At 38.3% G+C, this 15,615-nt stretch overlaps 2 protein-coding genes across 6 annotated transcripts in view; one reads left to right on the top strand and one right to left on the bottom strand.

Annotated features, from left to right (window-relative positions):
* LOC135166589 (uncharacterized) overlaps positions 1-15,615 on the bottom strand; it is a 131,454-nt gene that overhangs the window by 66,552 nt on the left and 49,287 nt on the right. The gene's annotated exons all lie outside the window — the stretch shown is intronic.
* LOC135166598 (carbonic anhydrase-related protein 10) overlaps positions 1-15,615 on the top strand; it is a 53,203-nt gene that overhangs the window by 18,843 nt on the left and 18,745 nt on the right. For all 4 annotated transcript variants that reach the window (XM_064129010.1, XM_064129008.1, XM_064129009.1 and 1 more), the window contains 2 exons: positions 6,152-6,199; positions 14,386-14,522. In XM_064129010.1, the coding sequence (XP_063985080.1) occupies positions 6,152-6,199; positions 14,386-14,522 (185 nt within the window). The remainder of the gene's footprint in view (positions 1-6,151; positions 6,200-14,385; positions 14,523-15,615) is intronic.

Here is a 15,615-nt window from a genome sequence, read left to right as displayed (position 1 = left end):
TATTTACCCAATATTATGGTTTATTTTTGTATCTAAAATCTCAATCATGAAACAGCAGTACAGAAAAAAAAACTATGGAAGAATCCTATAACCGAGACAAGGGGGAGTCAGAAAGGGATGATCCGCCTTCGGAAGCGGCTCCGAGCGGCGTCGAGAGCCCTCGAGTAAACAAAAGAGGAAATGGGGTAAATAAAAAGCAACTGCCGAGTGCACAAGGGAGACTTGGCGACGCCAAGTTTTTTTTTTCCTCATTTTTTTTTTGTTCGTTTCCACACATACACAGTCCTTTTCGTTTCTCTCATTCAGACAGACAGGAAATTTATAATTCCGTTTGAGTTTTTATACTTGAGTGAGTTTTTTTTTTCAGCGGAAAATTTTCACTTTTCTTTTTGACCATTATTTAACGTTAATTGCATATTCAATTACAATTTTTTTGATTGTCAATTTGACGAAAAAATCAATACAAATAAAAATTAACCGCGAAAAATTCGATATAAGATTTCACGAAAGCTTCCCAAGTTGAACTTTACCCCGGATTCGAATCAAATCTCCAGAGTTCCAGGTTGCTTGGATTTAGCCCGCAGGCACCCCCTCCCCCTCCCTCATTCCACCCCAACGTACACACACACGGTGAAGACGAGTCGCCTTTCGTAAAATTAACGGAAAAGAGGTAGATGGATGGACTCGAGAGAGTGGTCGCCAGTAAACGAGTTCTCGAGAGTGGCTTCGGGAAGAGAAACTAAAGTAAAGATAAAAAAAAAAGTAACCTCGACCAAATAAAAAAAATATATATATAAAAAAATAGAAAAAGGGGTGAAAGTGAATGTGTGCGGGGAAGATGCATGTGGGTGCGCGGGATGAGGGGGTGGGCAACTGAGAACGAGTGGCCAAATGTAATTTAAAGAAGGAGAAAAGCGAGTGGAGGCCTCAGGGCCAACGAGCAGAAAAGAAGAGGCGAGAAATGTACAGTGGGCAAGTGGCCCCAGGTTTTTACGATTCAACCCGCATAGACTCTCATCCCTCTCTACTATAGTATTGTGGAGTCGTCTTATTTGACTTTCTCCAACCGTCTTGGGAAGGGCCACATCGTCCATTTCTATTCTACTGTCCGTACGGTGCAGAATGAAAAGTCGAAAAGTAGATATGCGAGGGGAATTTGTTTCTGATCAATTGGTGGTGCGATGCGCTGATTTTCAACAATTAAATCAATAACATTCCCCTCACACTTCAACCCAATTTTTGATATTTTCATTCCCCGAATTTTTTATCGATATTTTCCGTTTGTGTAGGTTCATGAATAATTAATTGTTAAAAATCTGCCAAGCCATTAAGCTCCTCGGTAATCGGATAAAATATTCATATTGTCAGTGAAATAATTAACGAGTTATGTATCTCGCTGTGAGGATCGACACAGTCATTACACCACGACATCCAAATTAGACAGCAAACGGCGAAGGGCGCTGGGTACACCACTGGCCGCAGATCTATATACAAAAGACCACACCAGAATGCAGCCGAGGAACATTATGAAATTATCGTGCTTTTACATCGCCTTGTGGACCCATTACGGTGTGCCATAATTAGTTAGAACATATTACACTACTCCATATCCTTCTTGTATTTCACACAAAAGAAAGAGAAATAATATTTTATCATGATAATTGAATCTTAGGGTCTCCAGAACACGACGATAAAAAAAAATCAATTATCACTTATTCCAATTTCGTTCTATTCCGTGAAATCATTATTTATAAATTAATGTAAGCTAATTGTCAATATTGTGAATTGGATTAAATGAATCAGCAACAATTTGAGATGAAGATCTTCTCGCCAGTATTGGCAACCCTAAATGGGAGGATCTATACAGTGGGGTCATTTTTGACCCCATACCATTAAATCCTCTCAGATCGTTACGACAGATTTTCCTCGCTTTTCCGTTAAAAAAAAATCTTGTTGCAATTGTCGCAACAAAAGAATCAATCTTTTTTTTATCGCACAATGAAAGAAACTCAATGTCGAGTTTACATTTGTACGAGTGAAAAAAAAAAGGGACGAGAGAGGAGACGAGTCCTCTTGGCAAATTGTTATTCTCGTTAAAGCGAATCGATATGAAACGCGTTTTCCAGAGACTGCACCTCTATGGTAAACCTCGAGCACTCTTCACCCTCGTCTGGTGGAGAAAAAAAAAATTCTACAAATGGGGGGAAAAAATCTCGTTCACTCATCCCTCACTCCCCCTCCTCACGTCACACATGAGCAACTGAAGAATAGAAATCAAAGAAAAATAGGGCAAAATAGGCGAATGAATATGGATAATGCAGAGACAGAATAAAAATTGTTTGTATCACTGCACTTTTGCTGTTTCATTTTTTGTTAAATTGTTGTCTGTATGGGCCTTTCAAATGTTTTATAATATCTCTCACATGGGGTATTTTTAGGTTCTGCTATTTTCTCCAGATAAATAAATTCCTTCCGAATGTTTATCTGCATTTTCAACGATTTTTTAAAGCAGAAAAAAAATGTTAGCAACGTAATTGTAAAAATTTATTGAAAATTCTTTGACGATTTTTATCTGCCGATGAGAAAGGGAACGAGAGAGACAGATCGAGAATGTGAGGTTGAATAAATATTTAAAATACTTGGAATAACACAGAACAAACCACAAATTGATTACCAACGATTGTGTATTGCTACACGTTCGTGCGTTTGTTTAAAACGATAGTCGTTTCCGATCGACTGGAAAATGTCAGTTCGTTCGAGCGTGATTGTGCGGCTTTTGTGCTTCCACACGTGTTGTTTAGCTGTCCAAATTCCGAGATCTTTGTTTTTTTTTGACAGTTTAATCTCACCTGTGATTTTTGAATACTTCAAACGGTGGATTTAAATTAATTGGACTGTTCTATATTTTATGCATTTAAATACCGCTGATTAATATTGGCGAAGTACTATATCCCCATAATGAGTGTATCATTAATTATATAATCTTACCATAACAACAAGACGCCAATTTGTTATAACGAAAACAATATAATTTTTTGTGGCCCATTAATCATGCTGACCCAGTATTATTTGAATTTTGCAGACCCATATGTCAATGATTGTTGTTAATGTCGCGTCATTTCTTCCAGAGAAATAGTACTTGTGGACCAAATAAATTTTTATGGGGGTAACTAAACCCACGATATTTTTACATCATCAATATGCATTTTTTAAGTGATTCCCTCTTACAAATTTTTTCTAGTGATTTTTTCTTTGTTTTCCCCGCCCATAATGTCGTGCATACATGAATTCGTTATGAGGCCACTTGGACGTTGTTTTCCTGGAGATCTATGAACCGAGGACGGTTTTAAAACTAAGGTTGCAAATTGCCAAGGGGTCATTACACACGAGTACTCCCTCTTTTTCTCGCCCCCACCGGAGGGGATTTTACGAAGAAACAATTGAAAATTTTTCTTAACATTTTTCTCCCCATCCCATGACCAAAGAGAACAAGATAATTAGCCGACCCACAGGTTAATTAAATCTTAAACATTGTGTGGAAAATGGACAATTACAAGTTATTGATTTTTATCCCCAAAAAATTGAGGACATGAATTTTACGAGAATTTTTATTTTGCACTCGAGTGGAGAAATTTTGCGAGTAAAATAGGCCGAAAAAAGCCACAGGCATTCGAAAAATGATGATCTCAATGCCGCAAATGTCAATTTGCGGCACTCAGACCAACGCTCCACTGGCCGATGCGGCTGACCGGATATTCACCGCCTGCGACACTACCTCTCGACCCACATAACCCCTTCCACCCTCCTCACAAACCCGTATCCTAACCCTACTCCATTACAGACTGTAATTGCGTTAAATTAGAAAAGTTTTCTCACATTGGAAGTGGGGGGGGAAAAAACAGTGAAATCAAATTGAGGGTTTTTAGGGTGGCTCTTCCTCGGAGTGAAAGAGCTATTCAATTTTCGGTGGATAGTTTACAATGGAATTAGAAGTGAAGATTATCCGTATTTTTTTGGCTTTTTAGGGAACTGCAAGCACAGCTGCAAAATACTTGAAAACATTTCATTATGAACAAGTTTGCAAAATGATAAAATTTCATGTTTGAGAATGAGACGATGCGTTTATATTTTTGGACAAGTTATATTGTTGTAAACACTGATTTCTATGTCAATCTCACAGCACGCAAGACCTTGAAAAAATAACCTGGGCTCCAGATGTGCTTGTTTTTAGGGAATTCAAAAAATTTGGTGGTGTAATAAGAAAACCCAAATTACCACTGAACTAGGTCAGACATGCACGTGGCACTTTCCCCACTGTGCTATTCCACGAAAAACCTCAATCGTTTCACATTTCCATTCTCCCGTAATACAAACACACGACAATTACCCTCGTTACTTCATTTCACCTTTTTCCCCCTCCTTCAGTCTCAATTTGCTTTTGCTCCTTTTTTCTAGTCAAATTACCCGCATACCATTCTCGATGTGGTCAAGTGCACGACCGGACGGTAAATTACTGTAATCAAGGGGTCTTGAGACCCTTGCGAATTTCACTCGTCGTGTAATCATCCCGAGGAATCAAAATTGCCGTTCATTTTATTGTTCTTTCTTATTTTCTATAATTTTTTGTCGGTCTGTCGCGGTGTTTTTCCAAATATATACTCTAGCCAGTATCGGGGAGGATTCGAGCAATCGATAGTCCCAGATAATCGAGTCTCTGGAGGCTTATGAGACTTATGAAAAAGGGTAATCGATAGAACCTCTCAGCAGTGTAAAAATTTACTGAATTATTGATCGCAATAGTCCACAATACATCTCCCTAAATATTCCTCCGAAATGAGTGCTAAATATTTGATTACTCATTCCAGACACTTCTCATGAGATTCCAGAAACGCATTAACCCAATGCCACCCCCACCATCCTTATTCAACCCATCGAACATTTAATGTCTTCATAAGATCGTTCACACGGTAATAAAAAAAAATAGCCATTTTCCCCTTCAAAATTGCGGAGAAAAATGACATTCTCCGTATACATGAGCAAATAATCAGACTTTCAGTTATGTAGTTGAGAATTTAGTCCAGAAACTCCATTCTCAAACAGTGCCACATATGGAAGACTGTGTGGCAGCCGTTGAACGTTGTTCCGGTATGTAGTACTCGCCGAGCAGTCTGGCCACACTCGTGCGGTCCTCACTGTATGTCCTCGAGCCATCCAGATTCCAAGCTATGGGTCAAACCCTCTATCGATCTCCACCCACTGATCCACCCTTACATAAACTCTCTATCGTCTCTTCATATTTCATCGAATTACCAGATTATCAATTTTATTGATCAACTTGAGCCAGCCATTGACCGTAAACTCAATCCTCGACGTATTCTGCGACTTCATTCACATCATTTGAAAATTCTAACGCAATATTCATCGATTACTCTGATGTTATTGACACAAAAATCGAAGGCAACCCCTGAACCAACGAAATTTACGTATTTTCCAACTTCTATTTTTTACCGACAAACAGATAAATCAGATTATCTCAAAAAGTTACGGAGATACTGGGGTGAGACTGGGGGCGTTGGAAAGCCGGGAAAATTTCCGATTCCATATGCTACAATTGACTTAATTTACACTTTATAATTCTGGAAATATTCAAGGGAGGTTTCTTTCGTAGTGGACAGCCCCAAACGGTGGTCAAATATGGCTTTAAAATATTGGAATATTAATCTTCCAGTATATCCCCGAAACTGCTCTGGAAAAAATCACTCATACTATGAATTTTCCATGGAAAATTTTTCCAGCTTTCCAACGCAACCCGACTCACCCCCACATCTCCAGCAGCTCCTCAGATATTCGGGAAAAAACAAAAATTCCATGATTTAAAATTTCTTCTCCCTCTTAATATTACCGGAATTCTTTTAATATCATAAAAATTGGAGACAGTAGATTAAAGTCGGCGCGTGCCAGTGGACCTACCACCCCTTCAACCCTCACTCCACTCGTACATGCGCACAACTACCGGCCCGGACCGAGATAACACGACAAATTCCCGTGTATAAATACAAGCCGGGTAAACGTAAAAATGAAATAAATGTTTAAACATAAGAATGAAAAAATAATGAAAACATGTGGATAAATTCTTCATTATGATTTACAGAGTCCAGAGCCAGTTGGGAGGAGTGGTGGACCTATGACGGCATTTCCGGTGAGTGAATTACACGGATATAAATGGTTTAGGGACGATGAAGAATTCAGGGACTTGGTTTATGGTTAATTCTAACGGGGCTCATTCACATTGGGCGAATGAGTCACGTCAGTGAATTCGTTTCATGTTTAATGGAAGGGCGGGGAAAATTTATCATCGAATAAAAAAAAAAATTATTCATCGCTGAAAAGTTTTTTGCTGATTGAAATTCATTATTTTTACGCTTTTAACAAGCGAGGGACTGAATAAACCACCATACGATTTTTATTAAAAAGTAATTTTCGCATCTTCGATGCGCGAAATATTGAAATTCACTTTTTTTTTTCTCAAAACTATTTTTTGGCTTTTCAACTTTTATCTCCGGGACTAATGAGACTTAATGAGGTTAACGCTGTGATAGGATCACTTTGTAATTACCCGTCAGTGCAAAGAAACTCATTTAAATCTGCTAGTGATAGTAGACAGTGTATAGTCAGCCAAATTGGATAATGAGGTGAGTTGGCCAGAGACTAATAAATGTTTCAAAAATGGAAGAATAAACCATTAGCTTCATAGGCTCAATCTGAGGTCGAAATTGACCCCAACAGTTTCCCTTAACAGCCCTAATTAACAGAATTCAATGAAATAATTTTGCTGACAGTGGAAAAAAAAATTTAATATTGAAAATTTTCAAATTTATCACCAAAAAACCAAACCCTATTTTATGCAAGTCCCCATATAAATATTATGTTTCACTTTTTTTCTAGTTTTTTTTTATTCTGAAGGGAGTAGAGGTCGACACGGTTAATTTCATGGCTCGGTACGAATTTTTATCGCCCGCTTTACGAACACCCGGTACAGAGAGAAAAGAGAGAGGGAGGGGAGTGGGGGGCACTACTGGCAAACTTATTACCGGATTCGACATCACCCCTTGTAAAAAAAAAGGGAAAAAAAAGTGGGGGTGGAGTGAGGGATTTTTAGGGTTCAGGAAGTTTCATATCGTGGGCAGATGGTCCATACCTTCTCTCAATGTTTTACAACCAATAACCTTCACTGAATTTTCATTTTAGAGTGTATCAAATATATTTACTCGTGTGGAATTTCCCCGGGGAGTGTATTCATGACTTTTTTTTTTCGAGCATTATTTTTTGTATAAATAATTGAGATGGAGGAATCGCGATGACAGGGTTGAACAGCGAGGGAAATTTAACAACGAAGTGAATGAAAAATGATGTCTCTATCTGTATTTGTTGAAGACTAATGATAGAATGAAAATCATTATGAATGAACCCATTAGCTTCCGTTCATCGACTGTCACCAATTCATCAGTCTTTCAGAATATTGTCATCAGCATCTAGAAATGTATAATTTTCAATGCACTTTGAAGATGAAAATTTGTTGATATATCAGTCATATCTAAAACCACCCACCATCTTTTCACCCTTTTCCATCGTAAAGTATAATTACAGGGTGATCCTATCAGACTCGTAAAGCCATTAAGCAACAGGGTATCACCACTCCTGGTATCTCCACTCCTTCACGTGGATTCACTCTCGGTAGGTGGTGGGAGCCCTCACTGTGTGTCGCATTAATTTAGTTGTAAAATATTCTGGAGTCCGGATGGTGAGGGTTATCCGGTTCGGAGGGTTTCTTGTATAACGAGTAAATGTGTGTATATGTGTGGGTGGAGGAACAGTTAAAGGACATGGAGGATAGTAGTGGTAGAGGGGTAAGATGGGTGGTAGGGGGATAGCGGAACTCTGGGAGAGTTGGTGGGAGATTAAATGAAATTATTTAAATGCTGTAATTTAACATCCTAGCTTGGGTCCAGTGTCGCCTCTCTTCTGTTCCCCCAGGTGTTGAACATGCATGTATGCATAGAGTATGCCTTCCGTAAAAGAGGCAACGTAGAACGACAAGGGAAGGCATGCATTAATTTTCACGTGTAAATACAATTTTACTTCAAGTATTTCAACTAGAATAAGTCATTTTTAACATATAACTTATAAAATCATAAATTTTCAATATTATCCCATTAATATTCCCCATAACAAATTGCAATTTTTAAACTATCACTATCGATATTGCTAATGAGTTGATATTTAATCTACGAAAAAATTTCTGCGGGCGATTTATCAACACATCAAGATTTTTCAATCAGTTTGGAATAAATGTCGCCACTACCAGTAATTGATTTCATCAATCTGATGAACATTGCGATTTATCAACTAACATTATTGCGTTAACACACTACTCCACTTTTTATTCAACACCTATTTTCTTCCGTCAGTAACTCGACAATTGTTAATTTATAACAATACACCATTCAAATGACGCATGCTTCAAATCCACTAAATTTACCCCTCTTCCCCACCCTATCCCAATCCACTCCATACAGAAGCAATTACCTTAGTTAATTAACGAATTTACAGGGGAAACGTGTAAATCCTCCACACGATACGCGTGAATCCCAGGGAAAATGAAGAGGAGTGAGAGGTGAAATGGGGTGATGAGGAGGAAAGGGACGGGGGGTTATCGTTATCGTAGCCGATAACAAGGTGATCCACCAGCGAGCAACATCGAATTGCATTTCCAAATTCGATTGAACCATTTCCCCAGTTCCCGAATAATTTTTTTTTTTTGTTCCACCCCGTTAATGCGACGATATATTCTCGACTGGACAATCGACGAATTCGGCCGAGCGAAATGCATTCCAGATGAGCTTCGCAACATTCGGGTAGGTGATGTGCGTGAGGGGGGATGTTATAGGGTGAGATGAGAGAGGGGGGGGGCGCAGATAGTACCTCATTCATGTACACGTATTGCTCAGTAAAGCCCTCGTCATTAGTGCGTTACGATTAATTATTTTCCAATCCTTTTCACGAATAGTGCACCACTTTGTCGACACGAGTCGTCCAAAATAATGGAGAGATTATTGTTATGTTAATCACGATTATTTTTTATATCGAGGGAATTGAGTATGTTGGGGTGGGTTGGGGAGGGTGAGTGGTGAAATATTCAGTTGGAAAATTTATGGCATCACTGTTAACAATTTTACTCATCGACTTCAATTCATCAACTGTTCAATTGCCACATCAACATGCTGATGAAGGTGTTATCAACACCTTCATATCGCAAATCAACATGTTCATCAACAATTGATCAATTCATTAGTCTGTTAATTCTACCCTGGTAATAACAAACTTGTTAACAAGTTGATGAGACACCCAACACCATCATCATCATCTATTCCCCCTTGTCCCTCACTAAGAAAAAAAAAAAAAAAAAGTAGTTTTCTTACGGGAGCTATTGGGGGCCTGCGGAATGATTGAATATATATAACCGGGGTCGATTCCCGAGAGGCGTTAAACGGGCTGAGGATTAGTGTCTGGGACAATGATCGTCGCCCGACGTCGTTAAGGCTGTCGAGAAGCTTCGAATTAATTATCGTTGTCCAATTAATCAGGCGTCGTCAGATAGAGATAGGTAATCGTGAGGATGAGATGAGTGGGGTTGGGAGAGCCGTGGCGGAGTGGAGGACGATGGATAAACCAACGTTGGCATTCTCCAAACCCCCATCAGACACTCAAGATATTTCGATAACAGACATATACCGATTGTTCGTATTAGTGGTTGATAGTATGCAAATACATTGTCGAAATTGTGTGACAGGGAAATAGATGTTCCTTTCAATTAATTACTCTCAATATTACCTACGATACAGAGCAAAAAATTTGTAATTCTTGGAAAACACCTCGCAAATGGCACAAAAGATCTATTTTATTTTATTCAATTTTTTTCCTATTTTTTAAAAATATTTTCCGACAAAATATATTTTGCGGTGTGAGATACTTCAATGAGCCCTAAATGTCGCGGGTAAAACTCTCTACTTTCAGCATCAATAATAATATTTTTCCCATTTTTACACTTATTTTTGTCTCGCCCAAATTTATACGGAAACGTTGTTATAACGACAAAAATCGGCGGCAAAAAAAAAAATATAAAAAAGTTGGAAATAGAGGAGAGGAAATATCTAGCTGTGACAAAAGATCCGATGGCGCGCGCACTCGGGTCAGCTGCAGGAAGGTATGAAAAACAACAGCGTCCAGGGGGGGTAGGGAGGGGCAGGGCAAGAAAAAAATTTAAAAAAAAAGTGTTTGGGTCCCGCCGAAGGGGTTTGCGCTCGTTAATGACACGCCACGGACGAAATATATATCTCACCCCTCTCCACCCCTCCTCATCCTCATCGCAATGTGTACCGGTGACAAAAGTTTTTCCGTTGGTGCACTTGAAACTCGGACGATCGGTTTATTGCGATATCTTCTCACCCGTATAAAATAAATGACAAAGAAGAAGTGGATTTTTTTTTATTTATTCATTTTTTAGATATATTTTTTAACGAGTATTTGGGCGAAGACTGAACATTTAATTACGGATTTTTTTTTAACGATCAGTTGGATTAACAGACGAGGGGGTTATTTTCGATGGTAACACGAAATATTGAATATCGAATATTAATTTGATAAAAAAAAAACTGCGTTGCCTACGCTCATTATTCAGAAACAATTTGTGATGGAGAGTTGAATCACGAAATTTTCAATAAACCAAATTGAGCTGGCGCCGACCCCCAATTGTCAAAATCGCCCCATCAAAAAAAAATCGAATGAAAAAAAAAAAAAAAACAACGTATAGAAAAAAATCCATCCCACCATTCTCGATAATCAATGGGAGAAAAGTTCCACCCGAAAAAACAATAAACCCTATAGTTATCTTGATGAAAGTATCGATAACCCTGGAAAAAAAATAGATGTAGAAAAAATATAGGGTATTGAGAGTTATTTGACCGGACAATAGTTCCTCTACTTCTCTATACTAAAAAAAAAAATCCTCCTCTCCCCGTTACCCCTTCACTCTTTCTCTCTCATTCCCTCCCTCCCTTCCACCCCTCGGGGACACCAGGACGGCTCGGGCTTGATTGGAGAAACAGTGAAATGTATTCATGTATGCATATGAATTCAGGACGGTAGTAGGCCGGAGTACAGCCATGGTTTTCCAGTGTATATATACTTGTGCCGCCTAGATACCAAGAGATATCTGGGCAAAAGCCATATCCGTTACAGAAAAAAACATCTTAATTGGACTTGCCCATCCAATGCAAACACTTTTTTCATTGATATATATTTTTTCATAATATTCATGATATTCATTCGTCTCCCCACTTATTGAATATTTGGTATTTTTAATTTACTCACGAGCAAGGGGTGGTGGAATGGAAAATATTCTGAGTCAACAGTGAGATAAATTTTCCTTTCCAACCCTCGCCATGAACCATCCCCCATGAACTTGTGGCTGAGACAAAAAATAAATAAATTGATGAGACAAGACGATAGCAACTCACTAATTACGAGCCACCCATTTTACCCCGGGTATATTAAAACCCCAGCACTGATATCCTTGATGGTATTGTAGTGCTGAAGCACTCGATCAATTTGCTAATTGTAGTATGATTGCTCCCAGTGCTTTCCACAAGTTTCAATAATAGGCTTGTTATCCCTAGCGCCTTCGAACGCTCACGAGTCAGGCAATACCTGCCAGATATGGTGCTTAATGGTTAGTCTGCCATCCTTCCACCCCGTCTCTGATAACAAAGTAATCACAATTCATCCCCCCCCTCCCATCACCCCTCCTCAACCCCACCCCTCATCATTTCACTCGATTGAAACTAACATTCACAGGAAAAGAATTGTGAATCGGGGGCTGGGAGTTACCCCAATCGATGATTGGGTAAATTTACGTCTCCAAACAGTGGTTACGAGAGGGGAACTATTATCTTGATGAGTTTTCGAGTTATCAACGGGTTGAAATAGCACGTCAAATTGCCAATGGTAATTATCAACAATGTTAATAACCACCTGATCAACATGTTGAGAATCTCAATATCAATTCGTACAATTAAACGCAATAATACTCCCCCCATCAACACCCGCGTGATGATAATTAATATCAAATGCATGATGACGTGTCAATCAACATTATCAACCCGGTATTGCTCACCGGCACGAAATTCAAGACTGCCATTTTCAAGTTTATCAACTCCACGTGAAAATTGAAATATCAAATAACCGAAAATTTGTCATTTACCATCAATGACTTTTTACCATACCAAATGAGCACGTCAATTGAATAGTAATTTACGTGTCAACATCAGTGAGTAAAATAACATGGATAAAAGGTCAAAATTAATCAAGCCCTCCGCGTGATTTCAAGCCGGTTATCCAGCGAAAATTCCGTTAACCCCGAGAGAATGGGCGTAATTAAACGCTCGCATATCATTACGTCCATTGTGAAATCACCTCTTCTCTAACGTAGGGTGATGATGTATAGGGGAGAAGAGGGTCCAAAATACGTATTAATAGAAACTGGTTAGCTGGAGTACACGTAGCACCCACTGAACTCGGTTATCGCTTTGGTAATTTTTAATTATATCTCGCGTGCATACATACCGTAATGCCTTGAATATATAATGTGTACATTTATCATACAATGCCGCACCTCTCAAGAGTTACAATTCATTTATAAAGTAATAATATGAAGGCATTGGAAAATTGCATTATATTAATTATTGATTTTTCATGGTGTTATGTGAAGAGAAAACAGTGCGGCAAAGTAATATTGATATCAATATTCTTATCAGAAAAAAATGGAAAATGATATCGCGTTGATAGATTGCATGTCTCGATTTTAATGATGTGAACAATTATCAGCATATTCGTGGAGGATTTGTCAACGTGTTGATATGTTAAAAATCAATAGGACAAAAAATTAATCGAAGGTATCTCTATTAATTGCGACCAGGACAAAAAATATGTTAATGAGATAACTACATTATTTTTCCGTTATTTTAACGATATATCTCCCTCGCTAGATGATGATGCTATTTTCATTTCCATAATAATGCTCTCGGCGCGAGTTGGAAAATTCGGAGGTGAGAAAGAGGAGAACAAATTTTTCCACGTCATTCATAAAAAGTGCGGAACAATTTTAAATTTTAGTCATTTCAAACTTTCTCCCTCGGGTGAGAAAAGAATTTTTTATCTCGTTGTAGAGACCTTGGGACTTTCGATGCGGATTTTTTTATATGTTAATCATTTAAGAAATTATCAACACGTCCCCAGGATTAATGAACGTGTTCATGATTATTGAATCGATATGTTGATAAAGCCAAATCATTGATTCCTCGGTGGAATCAATAATTGCAATTTAAATATTTATGAGAAATAAATTACTGAGACAGAAATAGAAATTTTGTAATTATTGACGAATAAGTTTCCTCCAGTATGAGATGAAGTAATTTTGATTTCCATAATAATACCCTCTACGCGAGTTAGAAAATTTGGCGCTCTGGACAAATGGGAAAAACAAAGTTTTCCACATCATTCATAAAAAATAAGGGAAAATTTCAAATTTTAGTAATTTAAAACTTTCTCCCTGGGAAGTAAAAAGAATTTTTGATCTCGGTATATGGACCTTTGGGACTTCTGTTGGGGGATTTTTCTTTTCTGTATTTTTACTTTTTATTTTTCCGAGTTTTCCTTGCCCACCAACTCCACCACCGCCACCATCACCTCTCTCTCTCTCTCTCCCTCCCTCTCCTCCCCCCATCGTCTCAATTCCCACGTCCGATCCTCATCATTTTGCTCTCTCACCTCCCACTGTCGACTCCTCTGAGAAATTTAACTTTTCTCCTGTCAAATGGAATCGATATCGTCTCACGGTGAAAAGAGTACGAATGAAAGTATATTCTTAATGAGTTTCTTTACCTCTTTTCTCGGAAGTTTGAGAACATCGGAGATTGGGTGAAGGAAAAAATATCCGGGGCACTGATGAAGTATTAGAAAATAATGATATTGAATATTCATTCATTAACAGTGAGTGACGGTTCATTAAGACGGGCGATAAAAAAAAATTACTCATTTCCACAGATTAATGTGCGAAGTCTGATTGCCAGGAAAATTACCCCTTTCAAACTCTCGTCACGAATTCTTTTTGCCTCATAATTATCAGATAAACAAATAAATGATTATAACCGCGGTTTACAAGTGAAAAATTCCCTGACAAAATGGCAGACATTCCCAATAAAATTGTTGATAGGGGGTGAAGTGCTAAAAATAATTGCTCAATTATTTTTCTATTGTTTATGTTTTCAGGTCCTTCATTCTGGGGTCTTATAAATCCACAATGGTCGCTCTGCAGCAAAGGGAGACGTCAAAGTCCCATAAACATTGAGCCAGATAAGTTATTATTCGATCCACACTTGAGACCGGTTCAGGTGGACAAACACAAGGTAATATATCAATTCTTCACCCTTCACTTACATCTTTTCCCCCATACTATTTTTTTTTCCTTCTTATCCTCCCCCTCAGACCTGCGTGTGATAACCGATGAAGTCCATAGGGAATTACGGCGAAAAGTCCGCAAAAACAAGGGAAAAAAGTTTAATTCTAGTTCGGATTTTCGGAAAAGTTGATAAGATCACTTGAGACAAGGGGATGAGGGGAGAAAAACACAAGTGTATGGAAGTTTTGCGGCTGACAAATCTGGGATAAGAGTATTTATTTCTGATCCTGAAGGTTTGGATGGCCTCCTCGGAGAGAGTAAAGGGAGAGGGGGCGATGGAACAGAAAATTTTGTGATTTAGTGGACAAGAAAAATATGATTTTTCGTGTTTGATAAAAGCGGACGTGACAGTTTTCGAAATTGTGGGGTCGATGCGGACTTTAACCGATAGGCGGATAAATTTCCGGCTCGGGATACTGACCGTAGACCCATTTTCCGGATCACAATAGATATAAATTCTTCACAAGTGAAATTGCTATGAACGAGATCATATTATTATTGATAACAAAGTTGAGCACATTTTTGTTATTCAAGAATTCACGAGTCAGTGCTGACAATATCGATCATTAAAGTGTTAATGCTGTCGATAAATGTCGATGACCTGTTCACTAGTGAAATATACTTTATTTATATTGTTTACTATACTATACTATCGAATGAAAAATTGTCTGTAAATTGTGAACGAAAGAAGTTCAAAGGAATGTTTTAAAGACGGTCATTTCCCGAGCTGTACACTACCCCATTATTTATTTTTACAACGCCATTACTTCAGTAGATAAATCACTTGATTAATTCATCATGGTCGGATGTTATAATCTTCTCATTTTTCAATTTCCCACTTGAGATGATTTTATAAAAAAAAAAAACTAACGACGAGAAAAAATACAAGCCTTTGTGCGTGCCATACCTCGGTTTTGATAAACGACCGCGTAATTAATGGGTCTCGTCATACCGAATTAACATGTTACAAGCGTGTACAGAAGCCGTGTGGCAACGGTGAAATTGTGGGAAAATAACAGAGAGTTGATGATGCGTATGAA

Source organism: Diachasmimorpha longicaudata, chromosome 10, assembly GCF_034640455.1.
Source record: "Diachasmimorpha longicaudata isolate KC_UGA_2023 chromosome 10, iyDiaLong2, whole genome shotgun sequence".
Taxonomy (NCBI): Eukaryota; Metazoa; Arthropoda; class Insecta; order Hymenoptera; family Braconidae; genus Diachasmimorpha; species Diachasmimorpha longicaudata.
Note: the sequence above shows the minus strand (reverse complement) of the source record. Positions and strands in the feature narration are given on the sequence as shown.